A 24169-nucleotide genomic window follows, 5' to 3' on the forward strand; every position below is an offset into this window, starting at 1 on the left:
GGCAGGGTCCATGTGGGTCTAAAACATGTACACCTGTGTCACTAAGGACCTCACTGAAACAAACACCCCTGGAGCGTGGGCTCCCGCGTTCTTCGTTCTCTGCGGCTTCTGGCGGCCAGAGGAGGGTATGCCTGTCCCTCCCTCCCTTCCCTTCTGAAGCGAAGTATGCTCTCAGTCCCGAGTCCCAGCTGTCATCGTGACAAAACCCAGAGCTGGTAGGAGAGGGGATGGCTTGCTCACTTCACCAGGAAACAGTAGAAGAAAACACAGGCATTTCAGCGCTCAAGAAGTGTCAAGGAGAGGTGAACATTGCCTGCTTCTAACCCTCCCCGAGACTTTGCAAGCGGCGATCAGAGTAACAGATACGTGCTGTGGGGAGACGGACAGGGAAGACTGAGGGGGGAAAGTGCTTCTGATGTTTGTGGGAGCAATTTGGACACTTAAGCTGAAGAGATCCCATTTTCGACAATCGTTGGAAGTATAAATTACCCAGAAAGCTCACTGTGATCACAGATAATTGTTTTCCTTAAAATTTTGATACAATGGAAGCTGTCAGGCTCTGATGGCCTGCTTTGCGGAGCAGGAGCCCGGGTACCAGATGATCCTGGTGCTCACTTTGGGACTGTTAACTGTGTGGGGCGAGAGGTGTTGCATGAAATCACTGAATTAAACATTTTTTCCTGGAGGAAACCCAATATCAGTGGCTAACCTCAATGCTGCTGGCCTTTGTCCTGCCCGAGGCAGGGACCATGAGCTTCTATCATCCTCAGAGTATATCTGCCCTCTGTCCCTGAGCAAAGGAGAGGAGGGTCTGGCCTGACATCAGCATGGAGATGGGCCCAGGGAGATGCGGGGGCCCAGAACACACCATGTCAAGCAGCATGAAAAGTACCATGTGCTTTTCCAAATAAGCCTCAGATGCATATATGAAGGCCTGTGGAGTCCAAGGGTGCCTGCAGGCTGCTGGGGAAAGGGTAACTTCGGAGCTGGGACCTAAAGAAGAAAGGGAGGTTTGCTCTAGGAAGGGGAGAACAGGGTCCTCCTCAAAGAAGGCAGGATGGGATGGGTGCAGAGTCCTGGAGGGTGGCAGACCAGGGGGTCCTGGCAGCTGTTTGGGCTGCTGAGAGCAGAGGTGGGGGGGCGGCTGACCATGAGGCTGGAGAGGACCAGATGGGGGGGCAGTGGTGGAAATTGTCTGATAGAGAAAGGACTAGCACCCTGTCCCCCACACTTGCTTGTCCCAAAGTGGTCCCCTGGGGTGGGCGAAGGCATATTTCATGGGGCTCGGTCATCTGTTACCGCATCATAAACCACGCCTAGACTTAGCAGCTTGAAAAACTGCTTTACTTGCTCATCATTCTGGGGTCAGGAATGTGGGCAGGTGTCCACTGAACTTTTTTTTTTTTCCCCTCTATGTAGCATCAGCTGGGGACTGTTGCTCAGATACGTGGCGCTGGCAGTGAACAGGGCTGGAAGGTCCAAGAAGGTTTCACTCACATGAAGCAGATGCTGGGTGTCCTCCAGATGGCCTCTGGCTCTCCATGGGGCTGCTTGGGCTTCCTGCCGGCGTGGCGATCTGGGGCCGAACAGCACCTGACATGGCAGCTGGCTTCTACGCAGTGGGGGAGGGGGTTTCCAAGGTGTGCAAAGCAGAAGGAGCACATCTCTTATGGCCCTGCCTCACAAGTTAGCATCTATTTCCATAAGGTGGGCATGAGCTTTCATTCAGAGTAGTCACAGAGAAACCAGCCCAGACTTGGTGTGATGTGTGATGCAGGATGTGCAGCCATTTGTAGTGTCCCACAGCCAGGGAGCGCCAGGATGTCAAGTGAGCAGCGCGGTGTCTCAGCCGAGGCATGCAAAGTCAGAGCTGAACTTCCGTCCAGGGCGCCCCACCAGGCTCCCTGTCTGTCACACAGTCCTCCATGGCATGGGGTCAGCATGGGAAACTGTCATCTAAAGAGTCAAATTGCTGGAATCGGGGCTCTGATTTTCTCCTCCACTGAGAACTTCTTCAAGAGTCTTTTTTAGCTGAAGGAAAAGCGCAAGCCGGAAGACTTTGTCTGTGCGGTGGCGGAAGAAATAGGAGACAATGGTACTAAGCAACAAATGGAAGGTAAAATGAACAGCATCAAGTTAAGCAGGGCTTTCCAACCTTTGTCACATCACAGCACATTCAGAAAAAAGTACTTGTGCAGACTGTGGTGAATGGTTGAGGCTACTTGCGTGTGTGCTCACTGGTCTCTGGAACAGTGTATCTCCATGCTGAGGAAACGACTATCCCAACACACAGGAACCCATCTATAATCACCAGTACCAGCAACACCACACTCACCATCATCACCACCATTACCATCATCACCATACCCAGCATCACTATCCCCATCATTATCATCACCATCACCACTGCCATCACCATCATCACCACCATCATCAGCATCACCACTATCACCACCATTACCACCATCACCACCACCATCACCACTATTACCACCATTACCACCATCACTACCACCATCAACATCACCACCATCATCATCATCACCACTATCATCACCATCATCACCATCACCACCACCGTTACCACCATCACCATCATCACCATCATCATATTCTGCCTGACTGTCAACTACAGAGGATGTGTGTCTGTCTCAGCTCTATTCAGAGGGGCAGGAAAGGCAGCCATTACTGCTGAGGGCCTGCTCGATACCAGGAGCTGTGCAACAGGAGCTCAAGGCTCAGAGAGATGAACGGACCACATCCAACACCTTATGCATGGCTGCTGCAGGATTTGAATTTAGGACATTTGGCCATGCCCTAATTTGAGAAATTTGAGAAAGGATGATGTCAGGTCTTGTCACTCCTTGGACAAAACCCTCCAGGGTCTCTGCCTTCCTCAGCATAGAAGCTGAAGTCCTTCCAATTGACCCCGAGGCCCCCGGCGCCATGTTACTCTTGGGCCCCATCCTCTGCTCCTTTCCTTTTGCTCCCTGGCCTCATGCTGGTCCCAGAACACACTGAACCCACTCTTGACTTGGGGTCTTTGCACCTTCTGTTCCCTCTGCCTGGATGCTGTTCCCCAGCCCCATACTTCCTGGTCTCGGAACAGGTGCCACCTTCTCACTGAGAGGCCTTCCCCGACCACCCTGTGGAACATTGCAGCCCTGCCACTCCATCCCCCTTGCTTCGCTCCCTGCTCACTGCCATAGTTTATGGTTGATTTCTTGTTTGCCTGTCCCCCCTTGAACCTGAGCTTGGCCAGGGTGTGATCTTGTCTGTTTGCTCCCTGCTGCCTCCCTGGGGCCTAGAGCAATGCCTAGAACTGGTAAAGGATCTATACTAGGGGTGAATGAAGGCAGGTGGGCAGGCTGACTTGGGCTTATGCACCAATCCAGCCTGTGGGCCCAATCGGCAGGGGGGCTGCATGGGGATCAGCAAGGTGTTTGTGTCCCATCTCTGAAGTATATTGACGTCAAGCTGAGGAGCGGGGATCATCTGCTCCATCACTTAGGCAATAGGTAGCCACTAGGAGCTTTTGAGCAGGGGGATGGCACAGTCAAAGCTGTGACCAAGCTCTACAATGACACAGCCCACCATGTGGCCCCCCCAGGCTAGAGGATCTCCAGTTAATGTCTCTGGAGCCAAGTGGAGAACCGGATGGCACCTAGCTGTGAGCAGAGAGACCTCAGCTCTCTTTTTGACAGAAACCCTGACAACGCTAGGATTGTGGGCAGCCCCTGCAGGCCCCGGCCTGCTTTGCTGGCCAAGGTTCCGAGCTCCTCTCTGGGCAGCAGGTCCCGTGAGGATGTCAGACCCCATGTGATATTTCCCCCCCAGAGATCCAGGCAATGAGAATCCATCCAGCTCCTGCGAAAAGAAGCCTTGGGCAAGTGCATTGCTGCCTTCAGCCCCCGGACCCTTAGGCTCTAGTTGCAGCTTCCCCATTGACTCTGGGCTCTAGGAACCTGGGAGATAGTCACATCCTTCCCTAGACCTTGGTTTCCGCATCTGTGCGATGGCTGATTTGGTACAGCTCTGTTCCTCTGGAATCTTATGCCTCTCCACCCGTGCTCAGAACCCACTCTACGTGGCATGGAGATGAATGGTCCATGACCTCCAGAATGCCAGGTTCCTTAAAGGTCCAGACCTGCAGACACCCTGAATTCCAAGGCACAGCCCCTGGTCTCCTAGGACCCTGAAGGCCTGGAAGAGGACATTTTACCTGTGGATACAAGACTAGAGCTTGTTTCTATTTCTTTAGCAAAGTTGGGGGCCCAGGACAGAAAGCTGCAATGGGAAGTGAGGGGAATCCTGGAAATCTCATGGTCCAACTGCCCACACTTTATGGATGGAGGCACGCAGGCCAAGAGAGGAGAGGCAGCTTCCCTAGGCACTGGTTCCTGGCTCCCCTAGTCCGGCAGGCTGGCCTCTGCCTGGGGTTTCCACTGGGAAAACCAGCAATCTGACTTCAGAAGTGTGCCCTTTGCAGATGCATATTTCTGATTAAACATGCCTTTGAGTAGTTAGGCAGAAATTCGATTCTGGGGAGATGGTTAACTCCCAGCCCCATTCTTTTCTCTTTTTGTAGGTTTTTTTTTTTTTTAACATTTCTTTTCAGTGTAACAGTATTCATTGTTTTTGTACCACACACAGTGCTCCATGCAATATGTGTCTGCCCTAATACCCACCACCTTGTTCATCCAACCTCCCACCCCCCACCCCTTCAAGACCCTTAGGTTGTTTTTCAGAGTCCATAGTCTCTCATGGTTCACCTCCTCTTCCAATTTCCCTCAACTCCCTTCTCGTCTCCATCTCCCATGTCCTCTGAGTTATTTGTTATGCTCCACAAATAAGTGAAACCATATGATAATTGACTCTCTCTGCTTGACTTATTTCACTCAGCATAATCTCTTCCAGTCCTATCCATGTTGCTACAAAAGTTGGGTATTCATCCTTTCTGATAGAGGCATAATACACCGGAGTGTATATGGACCACATCTTCCTTATCCATTCGTCTGTTGAAGGGCATCTTGGTTCTTTCCACAGTTTGGCGACTGTGGCCATTGCTGCTATAAACATTGGGGTACAGATGGCCCTTCTTTTCACTACATCTGTATCTTTGGGGTAAATACCCAGTAGTGCAATTGCAGGGTCATAGGGAAGCTCTATCTTTAATTTCTTGAGGAATCTCCACACTGTTCTCCAAAGATGCAGAAAAAGCATTTGACAAAATCCAGCACCCGTTCCTGATTAAAACACTTCAGAGTATAGGGATAGAGGGAACATTTCTGTTCTTCATAAAATCTATCTATGAAAGACCCACAGCAAATATCATCCTCAATGGGAAAAAGCTCACAGCCTTCCCGTTGGGATCAGGAACACGACAAGGATGCCCACTCTCACCACTCTTGTTCAACATAGTATTAAAAGTCCTAGCAACAGCAATCAGAAAACAAAGAGAAATAAAAGGTATCCAAATTGACAATGAAGAAGTCAAACTCTCTCTCTTCGCAGATGACATGATTCTTTATATGGAAAACCCAAAAGACTCCACCCCCAAACTACTAGAACTCATACAGCAATTCAGTAACGTGGCAGGATACAAAGTCAATGTACAGAAATCAGTGACTTTCTTATACACTAACAATGAAAATACAGAAAGGGAAATTAGAGAATCGATTCCATTTACTATAGCACCAAGAGCCATAAGATACCTGGGAATAAACCTAACCAAAGAGGTAAAGGATCTGTACTCAAGGAACTCCAGAACACTCATGAAAGAAATTGAAGAAGACACAAAAAGGTGGAAGACCATTCCATGCTCTTGGATTGGAAGAATAAACATTGTTAAAATGTTTATACTGCCTAGAGCAATCTATACTTTTAATGCCATTCCGATCAAAATTCCACCAGTATTTTTCAAAGAGCTAGAGCAAATAATCCTAAAATTTTTATGGAATCAGAAGAGACCCCGAATTGCTAAGGAAATGTTGAAAAACAAAAATAAAACTGGGGGCATCACGTTACCTGATTTCAAGCTTTACTACAAAGCTGTGATCACCAAGACAGCATGGTACTGGCATAAAAACAGACACATAGACCAGTGGAACAGAGTAGAGAGCCCAGATATGGACCCTCAACTCTATGGGCAAATAATCTTCGACAAAACAGAAAAAATTTAAGTGGAAAAAAGAGAGTCTCTTCAATAAATGGTGCTGGGAAAACTGGACAGCTATATGTAGAAGAATGAAACTCGACCATTCTCTTACACCATACACAAAGATAAACTCTAAATGGATAAAAGACCGCCCAGCCCCATTCTTGACCACATGCCTCCCTTGGAAAAGCTGTTCATTAATTCTTGGCTCTGGTGACCTCTAGTGGACAGACTTTTAATAGCAACACAGAGGACGCAAAGGGACCAGGAACCTGGACAAGTTCTCCCCCAATCACTTTATCTAGGGTGGTGGGTCTTAGACTCTCACATGCCTACACTTCACCTTAAATACCATGAAAATGCAGAGTCTGGCCCGCAGGTCTGGGGTGAGTTCGAGATTCTGCATCTGTCGTGTTCCCAGTTGGTGTCGACGCTGCTGTTTCTTCTCACCTGTTACCCTCACTTGGCTACATAATTGGTAGGGCTCAGTGGAAAATAAAAATGTGGGGCCCCTTTGACTTAACTTAAAAGCAGGGGAACGGTGTGGTTGAAGGGATTAAATACAAAGATTTTCCCTTTAAAATATTTTATTACTTACGCACTATGGCGGCAACAACAGGGACATGTGGGGAACAACGCAAGCTTGCAAATTGTGAAACCAATATTTTTGGAGTCATAAATTACAAAATACAACAAATAGTAACACCTTATTAATGGGAGAGCTTGATGATAAGATTTTCCAGATTTGCTTTACTGCAAATTCATACATTTCATCGAAATGTATACTTAGAGCAACTTGTTTTCAACCAGTGTAATGGGAAGTGACATCTGTTGCTCTTGGCAACTCAAGATGGTGAATAATTTCCAATAATTTTTCTTTTTGAGGGTCTTTCTGCTGATTGCAACCATTATTGGGGCTCCTGAGGTTTTTTTTTTTCAGGCTGCAATAACATCGGGATAAATTTCAGATCAATTATTGATTTGAAACAAATTTTAGAGCTGACGATTGCTGCAGAACATTTTTCTAAAAAGATGCAACTCTTTTCAGTGAGTCAGTTTCATGTAAATCTGAACTGAGTTTTACATGCAAATTTATACATGGTATTTTAATGTCTAATGTCTGACATTCCCTGTAACTGGGGGAGGTTTTACAAGAAACCACCTTGGCTCCATGATTTGTATATGGTTCATTCTCTTGCTTATGCTTCCTATTACTCCATCTTGAATTACAAGGGAAAACTTTAAAAAATTGTCTTCCTCTTAAAAAAAAAAAAAAGGCTTATTTGAGAGAGAGAGAGGGGAGAGGGAGGAGAAAGAGAGAATCTAATGTGGACTCCCTACTGAGTGTGAAGCCCCACATGGGACTTGATCTCATGACCCTGAGATCATGACTTGAGCCAAAATCTGGAGTCAGATGCCCAACTGACTGAGCCAGAGGCACCCCTAAATTGTCATCCTCTTTAATAATTGGTTCGTCAAACTTTATGTGGAAATAGTGTTTTTTTTCTACCAAATATGACAATCTTTACATTATTTCCAATTCTAAGCCTTCGGATATTCGCTCGGCAATGTTGTAATAGTTTTTAAATCCAGAGATTCTAAACTCATTGAAGAATTCTACTAAGTGGCTCGCTTTATTGCAATGTCCACGGGCACACCTGTATTCTGCAATAACTTACTGACAAGGTTTACTGCCTATGCCTGGCAGATCTGGTCTCGGTGCTCAGGCCTGAGAGTTAACATTTCTGCAGGTGCTGCAAGGACAGCTTCCAGGCAGGGAAGGGCCAGCTCGTTTCCCACTGTGGTCCAGGCACCAGCGCCACACGGAACTCTTCCCTCTCCCTGGGTCACCCACTCTGCCACCGTCACCACCAGTGCCTATCGCCCGACGGCCAAGCCAACTGCTTAGGGCACGTGCCGCCCACCATGTGGGCATAATCGCTTGGCATCTTCCCTCTACTCACAGATGTCCTCTGTTGTTCCAGCAGACGTCACTTACAAGACACAAGTTCAAAGAGAAACGAAGATTTTCAAGAGGACAACAGCTGAGCATGGACCCAGGCGGACCTCTGTGTGATTCCAGAGGCTGCACACCCGTGACGCTGGCCCTGGTTATCATCACGGCCAATACTGACCGAGCTCACCCCACACCAAGCCCTGGTCTGTGGACTCATTCAATACTCTTCCGCAGCAAGATTAGGAGCAGCCTCCTCCGAGCTATCAGGGGCATTTGTGTCTCACCCCAGGGCATCCCTGTGGGGAGGCACAGCCAGATGTTCAGCCCTGGTTTCTTGCTTCCAGCACAAACAGAGGACAGAGTTCAGGCCTGGAACTCCTACCTACCCAGCCATACAAGCTGATAACCAAACCTCAGGGTGCCGGGGTGAGAAGGACTGAGAAAGATTGTAAACTGTGCACAGTAACTGATTAGGAAGTCCTGAAGTCAGTTTGATGGCCTGTGACCAGCACTTTGAAACCGTGAAACTGAAAAGAATACAGAGGGTCAGAGTGCACCTCTGAAGTAGGGCAACTATTGTTTTGCATTGGGGTGAGTTGTAGATCTATTTGTGTATGCTAGGCCACATGTAAATTGCATATATTTCTGTGTCTCCTCAGACATAAGTCTTGCCCAGATTCTTAGTTTCAGCTCTGCTGGCCAAGGCTCAGGGGGAGCACACTGGGCACACTGTCCAAATGTGGCCCCCACTCCTGAAATCAAAGCCCCATCACCTCCAAGCGGTCCCATGGAGGCCTCGGCCCAAAACCAGACCTGCAGGGAGATTGCATTTCAGGGGTGGGAAGGCGAGGTGGTGCAGGTGCATGGTGAATGGAATTGCTTCAGCCAAAAGGTTCGGAAGTAGAGATAAGCCTGAGACCAGCAAGGGCCTGGGCACCTGTGTAGAACCTTTCAGGTGGTTGGTAAAGTTGTCCTTGTCCCCGTATATCCGAGATGGGTCCTGGCGGAGTTATCGTCAGTAATAACAGGACCAACCATGTCTGGAGCCCCTCCAGCAATGGGCAGGCACTGTGCTGGGCACTTTCTAAAACCCAGCTCCTTTTACTCTTATAATAACTCTGCCCTGTCTTACAAGTCAGAACACCAAGGCTCAGGGAACAAGTGCCCTGCGCAGAGCCCCATGGTTGCTACGTAGAGAACATTTGTGTGTGGGTATGTTTTTGGTGTTCAGACGTCAGGTATTAAAGCCGAGCTACTCTAGCTCCCTTGTGGGACGTGAAGATGTGCTCCAGGTCCCGCAGACTTTCAGAGGTAGAGCTGAAGCCAGAACCGAGCCTGCCCAGCATCCCTAGGTTTATCCTTCCACTGCCATCTGAGGAACCCCGCCCTCACCTCCTGGACCCCTGGGTCTTCCCCTTCTCACTTGGGACCTGCCAGTCCCTGCTTCTCTTGGCTGTTCTGTGGGAAAGTAGGAGTCTCAGACCCTGGCAGCCGGGGAGAGCTCAGGGACCGCCACCAATCTGCTGTGTGTCCCGGGAGGAGTGTGTCTGTCTTCCCAGTGATGGAATGAATGAAGGGCTGAGCTGCGGGAGCTGCCTGGTCGGCGAGTCACTCATGCTAGGTTTGCCAGAAAAAATTCAGGACACCCGGTTACAACTGAATTTTAGATAAATAATCAATTTTCAGTAGCAGCATGTCCCAAATATTATGGGATATACTTACACAGAAAGCTATTTGTTGTTTATCTGCATTCAAATTTAACTAGTGTCCTGTGTTTTTTATATGCTAAATCTGGCAATCCTCTTCAGGGTCTCGTTTGGATATTTTCAGTGTTCTTATCCAGTGAGTTTTGCTGAGTGTGTATCTGGGGCCAGCCTCTGTCTGGGGGAGTCTTGATCTGAGGGAAAGAAGTAGAAAAGCCAATGACCATGGGCTGTTTGCAAGTGGGGGGGTCAGGATGAACAGGGGTGAGGTAACCACAGGGAGGGAGAGGCCGAGCTGGTTTGGAAAGAGAAAGATATCCCTATGCCAAGGGTTTGACAACACTGCAGGCTCCAAGGTCAGAGCCAAGAGCTGGATTCCCACAGGACGTGGTCACGAGGGAAACCACACCTGGCCTGCCCACTGATGGCATCTCAGACAAGTTATGGGGCTTCTCTCTTTCCATGCGTAAATAGTTCTATGAGACCTTCCTTGCACTCATATTGGACGTTGTGTACAGAGGAAAGGAAATGATGTGTACAGAGCACGCTGCAAACAAAACTAGTAAAGGGTTATCACCCCAACGTTGAGTCCTGCAATAAACACGCCAGAGACACACCATCTGTGCCCACCCATGTCTGCTGAGTGGAGAATGACACCAGGCTCCTTTGCAAGGACTCCAGCCACACTGCATACAGGCCTTCTTACATTGGCCTTTCCAGTTCTGTTCTGCTCCCTTCTCCCTAACCCACCCCAGCTTTGCTCTGGGAACTACACTTCCCAGCCTCCCTTGCGGCCCTCTTGCTCAAAGGCTGCCATCTTGGTCCCTGAGATGGAAGTGGGAGTTGCTTTCTGGAAACTCTTTCTAGAAAGTAGGGCTCTCTGGAAGCTCTTTAAAAGTGAGGCCTATCAACTGTCACCTGCTTCTTGTCCTTCTTCCTTGCCACCATCTGCCTGGAGTGCAGAAGCAATGCTGGAGCCTGGGGGTCCTCCCTTGGGGACAATGGAAGTACACACAAGAGCCACATGCCAGTGCCTGCTTCCCTCTTGGTAGCTGTTCTCCCAGACCCTGCTGCTCGTAGCTGGACTTTTTGTTATGCAGCAAGGCCACTATGGTCAGGTCTCTGCTCTAGGTGGTCAGACCCAGTCCCTGCTATCTACACCCTGTGTATGGGGAACTCACCATGGCCCCTCACCCCCATCTTCTGGCTGCAAATCCATTAGTAGGCCAGAAAGCATTACAAGAGTCTCATAACAGACACTGTTGATGTCCCAACCACAAGCCCTGTTGTTGCCACCCCAGGGGGCACCCTGGCCAGCCTTGCACCTGTAGCATATGTTTCCCAGCCCTAGGCACTCTGATCTCCCATGTCCCCTTTGCCACCTACACAGCAGGCTGGGAAGGACAGGGGATTAGCCCTCTGGAAGCCACCCTCCAGCAGAGAGTAAAGGGAGCGGTGGCTAAGTAAGCCAGCTCCCTGGCCAGCAGGTGGGATGCTCTCGGGTCCTGTAGGATTCCCCAGGGCTTAGCCTGCATCTGCCCTCGATGGCTTCTTGGTCAGATAGCCCGCCCTTTTATGGCTCTCTCCCCTTCCCTACTCCCCAGCTTGGACTCCTCTCCCCAGTAATCCATTTGCCTGCAAATCCTGATCTCAGGGTCTGTCCCCTGGGGAACCCAAACTCAGACAAGCCGATCATCTGACTTGATCTTTGAGGGTGATGCGGGGGCAACTATTGTTTTTATAACAGAGGAAACCAAAGCGTGCTCCTAGGGGGAGGGCGGGGGGAAAGGCATGTGCTCTGAGAGCAGGAGTGCGCCTGTAGTCCCTGTGGAGCTCACACGTGGAAAGACAAGTGCTCAACCAAAATCTTCCCAAGTCAAAGCCGCTCAGCTCTTAGCCCCCCCAGGAGGAACACTTACAGCGCAGACACTGCCGAGCCCTGGGCACAAAAGAAAGATTGAGTCACACAACTTATTTTCTCCTGTCAGTAGAGCCATTCGGACTGTCCCGTACGTCACAGGATCTTTCTTTGGTCCTTCCTCCGTAGAGAGAGGTGCCTCTGTGGAAGCTGGCCTCGGAGCTGCTGGGAGAGGTCCGGGCTGCTGGTGCAGGGGTGAGGCACTGCTTCAAGCTGCAGAGTTGGAAGGCGCGTTCAGAGCAGTTTACTGCCACAACAAAAGGATAGAGCCCAAGGGCTGTTGCAGATACACAAAGCACACCTTCTCTCACCTGACCTCACCTCGAACTCTCCTCAAGGCCTACTATGCGCTGGGCCTGGGGCAGAGAACACACATGGGGTCTTGAAGGAGGAGACCCCTGCTCCCCAGCTCACCCCTGGAGGAAGGTGTGGGACTCAAGCTCATGCCGGGATGGCTGGGTTTATTTCCCGTGTGCCACACCTCTGAGCCTGCCAGCTCAGAGAGGTCATAAAACATCTCTGCTAATTTCAGGATTCCTGGCACCGGGCCCAGAGCTTGGCAGGTGGGATGGACTCAGATGTCTTAGGAACGAATTGAGTGTGTGGTCTGGAGGGCGGAGAGGCTGGGAGCTGAGAGTGGCCTGAGCAGAGAAGGTGCTGGGGCCGGTGGTTTAGGAACACTGGGCTTCATGTCCGGTAAAGAATGTGTCTCCTATCTGCCACCCACGCCCGATGCAGACCCATGTCTGTGTGATCCTTTTCTTCAGTAGGAGCCCTTGAGCCTGGTCACCTGTCCTTAATCTCACCTATCCTATGTCAGCATAAGAATTCACGAGGAAGTCATCCCAGGGCAGGTGATCTCAATCAGAGTAAAAGGCTGGGAGGAGAAGGGAGGGGAGGGGAGGGGGAGGGTCTCCAAGTTTCTAAAGCAGCAAGACCCATTCCCCATCTGTCAGTGCCAGAGCCCTTGGGCTGAGGCTTTGCTACTGAAGAGAGAAGGAGTGCTCCCCCTGTTCCCAGATGTGGTGCCTTCTGGACTCCATGCATCCCAGTGATGGCGAGGGATCATTGTACAGTCACGTACAGATGACAGGAGAGGTCTCGAAGACACATACAGGTCAGTACCCTGATGGTGATGTGCACATGGCTGTCCCGTTAGTGGAAGATGGACAAGCTGTAGCTAGGTGACTCTGTATCTTGTCTACACAGTGTGGGCGGCTGCCCCCTAATGCCAAACTGGGTCTGAAAATTCTGAAAGCTGCCAGATTGGTTGGTAAACAGACACTGTCCAAGGGTCCCCTAACTGCTAAGACCCCACCACCAATCAAGCAGGAGCCCAGGGACCCTGCAACATGGTCATGGCCAGCCGGTGTCCGCAAGAGTTCCTATTGTTAATTTTTAATATCACCCATTCATGGATATATAGCGAGATACTTGGAAGGAAGGAGAGGCACAAAGATGCCGACAGTCACAGCCTCGGGACCCAGAAAGGATTTGATGGGGATCCGGAAAGAGTGAAGGGGAGTGCTCATGTGTTAGATTTCCTACAAATAGTTGTATTTAAGTATTTCACAGTGGAATGGTATTCATGAATTTTTTCTTTAGAGAGAAAAGTACTCCATAAGTTATTGCCTGAGGATACAACCCTCTCCTTGCTACGTCCTGCTCTCCCCCTACATTCCCAAACCTCCCCCTCTCTGCAAACACAAGGCCTCCTGCCCAGTGTGCCTGTGACCCCTTTTCTGCCTAAGGGGTTTGTGATTGGCTTCTTGAGCCCAGATGAAAATGCCTCTTCCTCTACCAGGCCCTTCTAGAAGCCCTCATTCCATAGATAAGGAATCACCTCCCTCCTGAGCCCATGCCCTCTGTCCATGGAGGGCAGGCCACTCCGGGACACCGCTCGCCAGCAGCCTAGTAAACCACGGTCTGTCTTCCTGACTAGTGCTCAAGGCTGGGGCTTTTGTCTCTTCCTCTCCGAGGTGCCCAGCCCAGGGCCTGGATTTGGGATCATCAACACCTTTCCACCCGCTCACCCGGCACCCAGCGCAGAGGCCGGGTGTGCTCCACACGTGGGAAAGCACGCTGCGTGAAGAAATGAGGGAATGCAGGTGTGAACATGTGAGTGGCCAGGAATCCCCCATGGCCTTGGTTTTGCTGGCCAGTGAGGACCTAGAGGGGCATGGGGAGTGGGGAGGGGCTGCCTGGGGCGGGGGCTCACCCGTGTCCATCACTTGCAGGCCACAGTGGGACAGCATCAGCACCGTGTTCAGGTTCTCAAACTCCTTCTCCAGGATGACCCCGTAGGTCTTCAGGCCCGCCAGCTCCACCTCCAGCCTCTGCTGCTGGCTCTGAAAGGGGCACCTAGGGGTTCAGCCCTCGGCAGGAGCAAGACACGCCAGGGCATGAATGCGTGAGCATGTGGACGCGTGAGCACGAGAAGCAGCAAGCAGACAACAAAGTGAATAAAGAAGTACATAAACATGCTTGTAAGTGAATGGGAAAGCACGTCAGAGAAAGAGGAAGTAGATACATATATAAGTAAATTAAAAGTCCATACATAAGCAAGGAAATAAATAAGGAAATAAAGTACAAAACAAGTATATGAATAAATAGGTTAAGTAAATAAGTAAACTCCTAAGTCAACAGTTAAACAGGGAAGGTCTTGCAGCCGCTCTCTGCAAAGGCATACACTCAAATCTCCAATGTCCTGGATCTCCCCACCCTAGCCAGCCACAAACACAGCCCCCACCCATTAAAATCCTTCTACTGCCCTCCCTCCAGACCCATTCTGCCTCACAGTAGCTCATTCTACCTGCTGGGGAAGCACAGTTCCCAGGGATCAATGCTCAGCCTGGCTCCACAGCCAGAGAGCGGGCGCCCAGAAGCACAATGGGGCTGGACTTCTGAGTTGGCTGTTTCCAGGCTCCCCCAGACACATGGCCCCACGGCAGAAATCAGGCCTGGGCCAGGAAAGATGAGGGGCAGCCTCAGGGTGAGGCGTGCACAGGAAGTGGGCTCCCACCCATGGAGAAAGGGCATCTGTATGCCAGGGCCTCGCCAGCATGGGGCACAGTGGTTTTTCCCTGAAGATGTGGATTGGGATCTAGGTGACCCGCCTGGCTCACAAGGTCATGGACACAAGGGGGCAGGCCTCCCCCCTCACCATGTCACACCCCCTCTCTGCTGCCTTGGTTGCTGGGTTACACTGTGGTGGCTTTGGATAGCTAGGTGTTTTCATTCCTGTTGTTACTATTATTTTTTTATAATACATTTTATTTACTTATTTGAGAGAGAGAGAGAGCAAGAGAGCACAAGCAGGGGGGGAAGTGTAGAGGGAGAGGGAGAAGCAGACTCCCTGCTGAGCAGGGAACCAGATGCAGGACTCGATCCCAGGACCCTGGGACTGTGACCTGAGTGGAAGGCAGATGCTTAACTGACTGAGCCACCCAGGCGCCCTGTTACTATTATTATTTTTAACATTCACTGTTCTTTGGGATTCTTTAACGAGCTGCAGGAAAGGCGATGAGCAACACTCAATGGAAATAGGAATTGGAGCGGAACTTTGGGAAGCATGAAAGTCAGGGCTGATGACCCAGCTGGAGGGAGCATGAGGAACAGCCCCCAGAGGGCAATCACTGGGCACCAGGTACCCGTCTGGGAATTCCACATGCAGTCAGGCATTTCATGGCCCCTGACTACCCTGGAGGCAGGTCCACTGTGATAGCATCCGCCCCCCCGCGGCCCCCACCCCACCCCGCCTGGCAGACGCATGAAAGACCAAGCACACAGCTCCTGAGGTCCAGAGCCCAGCTCGATCCCCAAGCACCTGCACATGGCCCTTGCAGGTGTCTGCTCACCAGGGGAGCCACTGAGGGTGAGCAGAGCTGGACGGAATGTCCGGCACGGCGTCATTTATAGAATACCTGGGTGTGACCCACGAGCTCAGTGACTGGGAAACAGGGAGTCAGTTATGGTTCATCCGTCTGATGAGACATTATATGGCCACGAGAGGCAATTCATCAAAGAACATAGAAGGAAACGTGCAAATACTTACCATGGAAAAAAATGGAAGCCATGGGAGTCAAAACTATGGTTTTGCATTTCGGTCTTTTCCGTCAGTCTGTCTGTCTGTCTCTTTCTACCTCCTTCCCCTCCTCCCTCCATACTTACTTACTTACAGAGAGAGACACTTACTTACACACAGGGATCCATGATAACATACAGATGACATAGATTCCTTTTTCTACACGAATCGACAGATTCAGATGTGCATAGAAAGCAGCCCAGAGACCGCCACACTGAGATGCTAACGAGGCTTCTCTAATGATTGGGTTTAAATCGTCTTCACATGCTCTTCCAAATTTCAGAATTTTCTTCCATGAATATGTTAATTTTATAATCAGAATAACATAACACATTTAAAAACTGTGACTTTCTGCACGGTTTCACCTCGTTTTCTTCTCGTTGCTTTCATTAAAATAGATGCCACCCGGCGATGCCTACATTTATGCATACTTGCCCAAGGAAAAGCACCTGCCAGCCGCCCTCGAGACACCCTTCTCGGGGCATGTGGTCCGGACCACGGATCCCATAACAGGACACTCATCATGTCCTCAGCTGTAGTCGGGAGGGGCTCGGGACAGACTGGGTGGGGGGGCGCCTTGAGGGAAATGGGGACGGACGATGGCCCCAGTGGGAAGAAATGGGCCAAACGCCACTTGGCAACACAGTGAACACAGATCACCATGTGGAATAAGCATGCAGGAAGGCTTGTGGCAGGATCTCTGGGCACCAACACCAGACAGAACACCACATTTTGTAAGGATACCTAACACCGAGACTCGCGGCTGCACGGGGCAGAGGGGAGAGACACCGGGGTTTGTGACACGGGGTTTTAAGCAGACTATGGGGTCTCCATCCCCTGCCTTGTTGACACCTCAGGGCCCTGGGCTGAGCACAGGGCCAGAATGTGGGTGCTCCCTTCCCCCAGGGGGCCTCACCTGGAACTCAGCCAGCTGTCTCTGCAGGGCGTCCTCCTCTACTCGGGCTCTTTCCAGAGTCCTCCTCAGCTCTCTGAGCTCAAATTCTTTGACTGGGAGGAAAGGTACAAGAAGGCCATCTTTTTCTGTTCTTTACCATCGAAAACCTCCCCTTCTCTTTGAACTGAACTCCACCTCCCACTGTGGGCAACAGCTGATGCCCCACTATGGGCAGTTCATCCCCCAAATCCTTTCTAACAGTGTTCTCTCTTTCTCTGATAACAGGAAGGACATTTCTGTCCATTGGGGGAAAATGCGCAGACCCAGAAAGGAATAAAGACAAACATAATTCCCTCCTCTTGCCCGCTAGAGATAAACACCACTAATAATCACATGGATTTACATGTGTGTAATTTCACATAGTTGAGACTGTGGGGAAGTTGTGTAGAACACAGGTTGGGGAATCCTGTGACCTGGGTTTACATTCAGCTCAGCCATCAACCAGCTGTGCAACCACAGGCAAGTTACTTAACTTCTCTGTGCTGTGCTTTCCTCATTTTAACTTTTTTTTTTTTTGGAATCTCTATACCCAACGTGGGGCTCGAACTCATGACCGTGAGATCAAGAGGCACATGCTCTTCCAACTGAGCCAGCCAGGTGCCTCCCGCTTCCCTTTTTTTCAAAAAAGAAAGGGATACTATTACGAACCACACAGTACTTGTACAAGAATTAAAAGAGGTAATTTGTCTACAGTTCTTAGACCTGTGTTTGGCTCCATGGATGTTCCTGGCGATTTCCCATCTGATTAGGATTTTTACTTATTGTTTATTCTCCTAGATGGTATTTTGTTTTTTGTTCCACTTAATATCATAATTTCTTCTTGCAGGTTATTCTGACTAGGATCGTAAAACCGAAGATCACAAAGTTACCAGGAAAGTGCTGAACTAGACTGCTTACTTTTCAGAAGTTTAAAGATAAACTCTTGCAAGAAACACAAGTCAAATGAGGCAAAAGGCTTCCCTGGAATCAGGCCTCCCAGCAGAAGTGGATCAGGGCACACGGCTTCCTCCTCCAAGTCCCCTTTGTGCAAATTCTGACCTTCTTTTTGCTCTGGCAGTTCCATGTGCTTTAAGTACTCTGTGGAATCTTTTTCGAATTTCCCTAAAAAGCAGAGAAATCCCAGGGTGAAGGTCAGCCCCACGAACAAAAATGAGCAGCATCTCTGGGTCTGGCCCTGTGTCCAGACGCGAGCAAGCCAGACCCTGCTCCGTCCCCACCCCCGTCCCTGTCCCCAGGGAAACAGCAGATAAGCAGAATGCTCCAGGCCTGGGGCCAGATAGGTGGCAATAGGGGGGCCTCCTGCAGGAGGGGTCTTTGGCTAAGCTCTAATGCAGGTGCTCACGATTTGTCCATTTGAAATGCTGAATTCAGTGATTTGTAGTATATTCAGAGCTGTGCAATCATCATCGCGGTCAAGTTTAGCGCCTGTTCATCACCCCAGAAGGAAACCTGGTGCCTTTAGCCGCCCGTCACCCCCACCCCCACATGCTCCCGCCTCCCCCAGCCCCAGACAACCACTAATCTGCTTCCTGTCTCTGTAGATCTCCCTATTCTGGACCTTTCATACCCCTGGGACCAGACACTAGGTGGTCCTCTGTGACTGGTTTTGTTCGGTTAACCGTGTTTCCAAGGTTCACCCACACTGTGCCGTGCACCAGTCCATCATTCCTTTGCAGGACTGAACACTGCTCCAGGGCACAGGCCCACGGTTTGTGTATCCACTCATCCGGTGATGGACGTTTGGGTCTCTCCCACTTTGGGGCTCTCATGAATAACGCTGTTATCCATGTTCCCGAGGTCGTGTGAACATATGTTTTCAGTTGGCTGGGGGTCCACACCCAGACGTGGCTCTCCTGGGTCATTTGGTGACTTGAGAGTTAACCTGCTGAGGAACCACGAGGCTGTTTCCCCCTAGCAGTGAATCGGGACTACGATTTCCCCATATCCTCACCCATCTTGCCTTTCTGAGGGTCTCGGGAAGGATGAACAGGTGTGAGACTGATGCGTGGATTGGGGACAAGGCAGCCAGCGGAGGGGCGGGGTGGGCACGCAGACGTCACAGGGCAGGGGCCGTGGGAGGCAGGGCGCTGAGGACACACTCGGCCAAGCTCCCCATAGTGCCACGGGCACCCAACGTGTGTTGGCGTGGATGGGAGGCTGCCCCAAGACCCTCCAGCCCTTACATCAGCCCCATGAGGTCCTCGGTAACTGTTTCCATTCTGCATTTGTGGAAACAAAGGCCATAGGTGGAGGTTTGCTCAGGGCATGGAAGGGAGTAAGGGGCAGAGCAGGGATTCGCACTCAGGTCCTTTGTGGCTATGGCGCTGCCCCCCAAAGGTGTCATTGGGGCGGAGAAGCCTGATGGATGCTCCACGCAAACAAGACATCAAATGTCAAAAGCTGTGCCCAGCTACGAGGACAGAAGGCGCCTCAGTGTTTGCCTGGGGCGGCAGATGGCTGCTAATGGGCATGGAGCTTCTTTTTGGGGCGATGAAAACTTGCTAACCTTAATTGTAGTGATGGCTGACTATATCTGAATATTCTAAGAACCACTTTGAGTGGGTGAACTTGAAGGTATGTGAACTCTGTCTCCACAAGGCCATCTAAAGACAGAGCTCTGAGGCTATGCCCCTGGGAGCAGAAGCAGAGGTTGGGGACAGGACAGCTCAGGTTCTTTCGGGGCGGGGGCATGAGGCCAGGTGATCTCAGGGCTCACCAACCCTTGGGGGGCTCCAGCTTAACAAAGCTGGGTGAAGCCTGGCTCCCCTCTTCCCGTAGGACCCGAGCCTCAGAGACTCAGAGACGGCGCTGCCCAAAGCCCTGCTCCCCAACAAAATCACAGTCATACAAGCAGAAACGGAAAAGGTCTCAAGAGCCTGGCCATTAAGGTAAAATTTGTGGGCGCTTTGGAAGGAAGATGGAGTGAGGTTTGCCCACGTCTGGTTCCTTTTAAATAACTGCAGAGGTCGTCGGAGAGTCACACGGATCGATCACAGCCACACGCAGCAACAACCTCACGGTCCCCCAGCACAGGATTTTATAGATGGTGAAATGAGCCTTAACCCTCTCCAGCGGGTAATTCACACAGCCTAACTCCAGGCGTCCGCTCGCTCGGGTTATGCTCAGCAGGAGGAAGTGAGACGCATTTTTATCTTCATTGCCATTACTCACCTTCAATGAGACATGAGTGAAAGCGGCTTATTTCCTTTCACAGCCCAGCCTTCCAGTGGGCCTGCGGGCCATTGGTGCACACCCTTGTCCAGGGCTCACTATCTGCTCAGGGCCAGAGAAAAGTCCCGACTCACCCCGCTTCCCACCCAGAGCGCGGACCAATGCGTGTGCGTGTGTATGTCGTGGGGTGGTGGGAACAATAACGGGATGGTCTGCACACAGCCTCGGCTCTGCATGGAGCCTCAGGAGGCCCAGGGAAGCCCCCTCCCAAGTCTGTGATCGGGAAGACATCGTGGTGGGGGGCATCATCTCGGCCTTGTCAGGCCCGCACGGGTCACTGATGTTGGTCCTCAGAAGAGTGCTAAGCGGTGGGCAATTTCAGCTTTCCTTTACAGAGGATGCAGTGGACGCACAGAGAGGTTCAGTAACTGGTCCACAGCCACACAGCAAGCACGGTGCCAAGTAGGGGCTTAGGTCTGATCTAGTTCTAACCCCATGAAGGAATGGTGAAAAAAAAAAAAAAAGAAACAAAGGTCACCCGTTGCTACAGCACTTGACAGAGCTGTTCTCGTTCTTGGGGGATCTTGGCCAGCCCCAGGGCACACCTGCGATGCTAAGTGGTATAATCCATGCAGGGGCCCTCTGTGCTGTGGGACTCATTTCACTTGAAAGCAAGACACCTTAATGGAACACTGTTGTATGAACCCGTACTCTTCGGTTTCTTTGGGATGGAGCTCTGTCATTCTGTCTGTGTCCCCAGTACATGGCTCAGAGCCTGGGAAGGAGGAAGCCTCAAGGGTTGTATGTTGGACACATCGACTCATGCATTCATCCACTAAACAAAAATGCACGCAGAGCCCACCGTGAGTGCGAGGCGAGGTTCTAGACCTGGGAGGTACCGTGTGGATGAAAGGGAAACATCCCCAAGCACAAGGGGCTTATATCCAGGAGGGAGACAGCAAACAACCTTGAGGACAAGAGGCTGCTAGAAGATGGAAGGATGGAGGGAGAGAAGGCAGGGGAGGACAGGAGGGGTGGGAGGTATACAGCCCTGCACACAGCCAGCAGGGGTAGTCTTCTAGGAGGTGACCCTGAGCAAGATCACGGTCAAGGAGCAAAGGGAGGGAAAGAGCCTTCAGGGACTTGGCCACAGAGGCTGCAGGCAGGGAGAATGTGAAATCCAGGCCCTGAGGTTGGTGAAAAGGCCAATCACACAGCAAAGGAAACCATCAATAAAGCAAAGACAACCTAGGGAATGGGAGAAGATATTTGCCAACGACCTCTCCAGTAAGGGGTTAATATCCCAAATAGGTTAAGACCTTATGCAGCTCAACACCAGAAAAACCAACAACCCGATTAAGAAAATGGGCAGAGGACCCGAACAGAAATTTCTCCAAAGACGACCTACAGATAGCTAGGAGACACATGAACAGACACGGAGCACCAGGGAAATGCAAATCCAGACTATAAGGAGCACCACCCCTCCCAACCTGTCAGAATGGCTAAAACCAACCACACAAGAAACAACAGGTGTTGGTGAGGGTGCAGAGGAAAAGGGGCCCTGATGCACGGAGGGTAGGAATGCAAACTGGTGCAGCCACGCTGGGAAACAGTATGGAGGGTCCTCAAAAAATTAAAAATAGAATGACCATATGACCCAGTAATTCCACTGCTGGGTATTTATCCCAAGGAAAATGAAAACACTCCTTCAAAAGGATGTACGCATTCCTCTGTTTGTCACAGAATTATTTCCAAGAGCCGAGACATGGAAGCAGTCGAGAGTCTGCCCATGGGAGAAGGCATATGGAAGGTGTGGTGTTCACATACTTGCGGCATTTATGACAACATGGATGGACCTGGAGACTATTATGCTAAGCAAAATAAGTCAGCCAGAGAAAGACAAATCCCATACGACTTCACTCATATGTGGAATCTAAAAAAAAAAAAAGAGCCCAAATGAACAAACAAGCAAAAAGCAGAATGAGACCTATAAATACAGAGAGCACACTGACGGTTGTCAAGGGGACGGGGCTGCAGGAAACAGGCGAAGGGGAGGGGGAGGCATCGGCTTCCAGGTATGGGATGAGAAAGACCTTTGGAATAACAGGCACAGCCCAGAGAACAGAGTCAATGACGCTGTAACAGTGTTGCATAGTGACAGGTGGTAGTCACGCCTCCGCCTGGGTGGGGTGGTGGGGGCGGAGCACAACTTTGACACTTGTTGAATCACTATGTTGCATGCCTGAAATTACTGTCACATCGTGTGTCAACTACACCCCCAAAAATGAATAAAACAAATGAAGAGGCGACTCCGTAGGCTGTTCTCTGGAAGACCCACGCCCTCCCAAATGCACACTCGATATAGCGGATATAGCGTTGGAGTAGATCTGGTCTTAAAATGCAAGTGAAAAGCAGGCAGGCGGGTGGGCGGCTTACCTGCGAGGTTCTGCAGGTGCTGTTTTCCCAGCAGGTGTTCCTTCTTGTTATGCAGGGAGCTGAAGAACTGCCTGCAGGTCCTACAGTACAGGTCATTGCTTTCATCCCCCTGTGGACAGAGATGTTTCAGAGGTGGGCAGAAGCACCGCATTCCATTCCCGCTGCCTCTGAACATAAACTTGGCTCAGAGGGGATTATGCACTTCATGCTGGCTGAGCTGAGTCGTCCTGCTTGTCCCGCTCACTCCTTCCCCGCTGGGAAACCGCTTGCCGGTTTGAGGCCTCCCCAGCACAGCTGAGAATTTCAAACCATCTCAAGACCTCTGTCACCGAGTTCTAGGAAGTGCGAGGAACAAGGAACAAGCAACAGGGCCAGGAGGGACACAGCAGGGAGTTCTGATGACCAGCGGTGTTGTTTGAAAAAGCGAGGACCAGCTCTGCGTTCTGCCTACTTGCAGAGTTTACTTTGAAATCTTAAACCAAAATGAGCTCTATGACTGAATAACAAAGATGTGTCCTTTTATCAAAATATCTGTGCATGAACCCATAGGTGCTTGCATGTATCCATGGGTATTTCTGGAAGACGCACTAGAAAGGATCTGGGTACAGTGGATGCCTTGGGGCACAGAGGCGGGCTGGGACCTGTGAGCAGGACCCAACTCTTCCTGGAAGCCCAAGTTTTCATATGAGATGCTTTCTGACAAAGACTTCGTATGTTCTCCCAACCCTGGGCCAGCCAGGAGCTACGAGGCTCAGGACATCCTGCTGCTCACCGATTCCTAGGACTTCTGCCCCTTGTCAGAGATGAGCTCATTCAGCCCGGACATGTGTCCCCGGTCTGGAAGAGGTTGTGCGATTTCTTGCACACCATCTGTGAGACTTCACACTACCTCTCGACTGTGCTAGGAGAGGGCAGTGAGGGAGGTGGGCCCTGGGAGCTGCAGAGAGGGAGGGTTGGGGAAGGGCTGCTGAAAAGCCCCAAGCCAGGAGGGAACTTGACAGATGGGAGAGGGGTCTGCGGTGCAGCAAGTCTGAGAAAGGGTTCCCCTACCCCCAGCCCCACCAGCCTGGGGCTGGTGCTGAGACATCAGTCAATGTCCAAACTCAGCTCACATACATCCCAATACAATGATCTGTGCTCTTACCTTTGCTTACAGAAATACATCCTTTTCGTACACTTAATCATGACAATGCAGGATGACCCTGGGAACGATTAGGGAAGGGACCACACCCTCATTCAGATAATCCCCACCACCAATTCCCTTGCAACCTGAAGCCAAGCTTCCGAAGGCCTGTCAAGCCAAAACAAACTGCTTGGTGCTCAAGAAAAAAAAATGTTGAAAAAAAAAATAGCCAGGAACCACTATCCTGCAAATCTCTGGTGCTGTGATGGAATACTATGCAGCCATCAAAAGAAGTGAAATCTTGCCAATTGCAACGATGTGGATGGAACTAGAGGGTATCATGCTTAGCGAAATAAGTCAACCGGAGAAAGACAACTATCATATGATCTCCCTGATATGAGGAAGTGGAGATGCAACATGGGGGGGTTAAGGGGATAGAGAAGAATGAATGAAACAAGATGGGATTGGGAGGGAGACAAACCATAGGTGACTCTTAACTCATAAAACAAACTGAGGGTTGCTGGGGGGAGGGGATTTGGGAGAGGGGGGTGGAGTTATGGACATTGGGGAGGGTATGTGCTATGGTGAGTGCTGTGAAGTGTGTAAACCTGGCGATTCACAGACCTGTACCCCTGGGGATAAAAATACATTATATGTTTATAAAA

The 24169-nt window shown here is 50.6% G+C and overlaps 1 protein-coding gene across 4 annotated transcripts in view; it reads right to left on the reverse strand.

Moving 5' to 3' along the window:
* Positions 1–1336: 1336 nt before the first annotated feature.
* The window catches only part of LOC132004294 (high mobility group protein 20A-like), a 55979-nt gene continuing 33146 nt past the window's right edge, over positions 1337–24169 (reverse strand). For 2 of the 4 annotated variants that reach the window (XR_009400484.1, XR_009400476.1), the window contains exons 7-12: positions 22382–22490; positions 17672–17875; positions 16736–16827; positions 13954–14083; positions 11737–11982; positions 1337–2063 (exon numbers count right to left, since the gene is read on the reverse strand). Coding sequence is in view for 2 of the 4 variants with exons in the window: in XM_059380585.1 (XP_059236568.1) it covers positions 11789–11982; positions 13954–14083; positions 16736–16827; positions 17672–17875; positions 22382–22490 (729 nt within the window). In the remaining 2 variants the exon portion in view is untranslated. Of the gene's footprint in view, positions 2064–6766; positions 11983–13953; positions 14084–16735; positions 16828–17671; positions 17876–22381; positions 22491–24169 lie in introns of those variants that run through there. The other 2 variants (XM_059380585.1, XM_059380594.1) reach the window with 2 other exon arrangements.

Source organism: Mustela nigripes, chromosome 1 (assembly GCF_022355385.1).
Source record: "Mustela nigripes isolate SB6536 chromosome 1, MUSNIG.SB6536, whole genome shotgun sequence".
Classification (NCBI taxonomy): Eukaryota; Metazoa; Chordata; class Mammalia; order Carnivora; family Mustelidae; genus Mustela; species Mustela nigripes.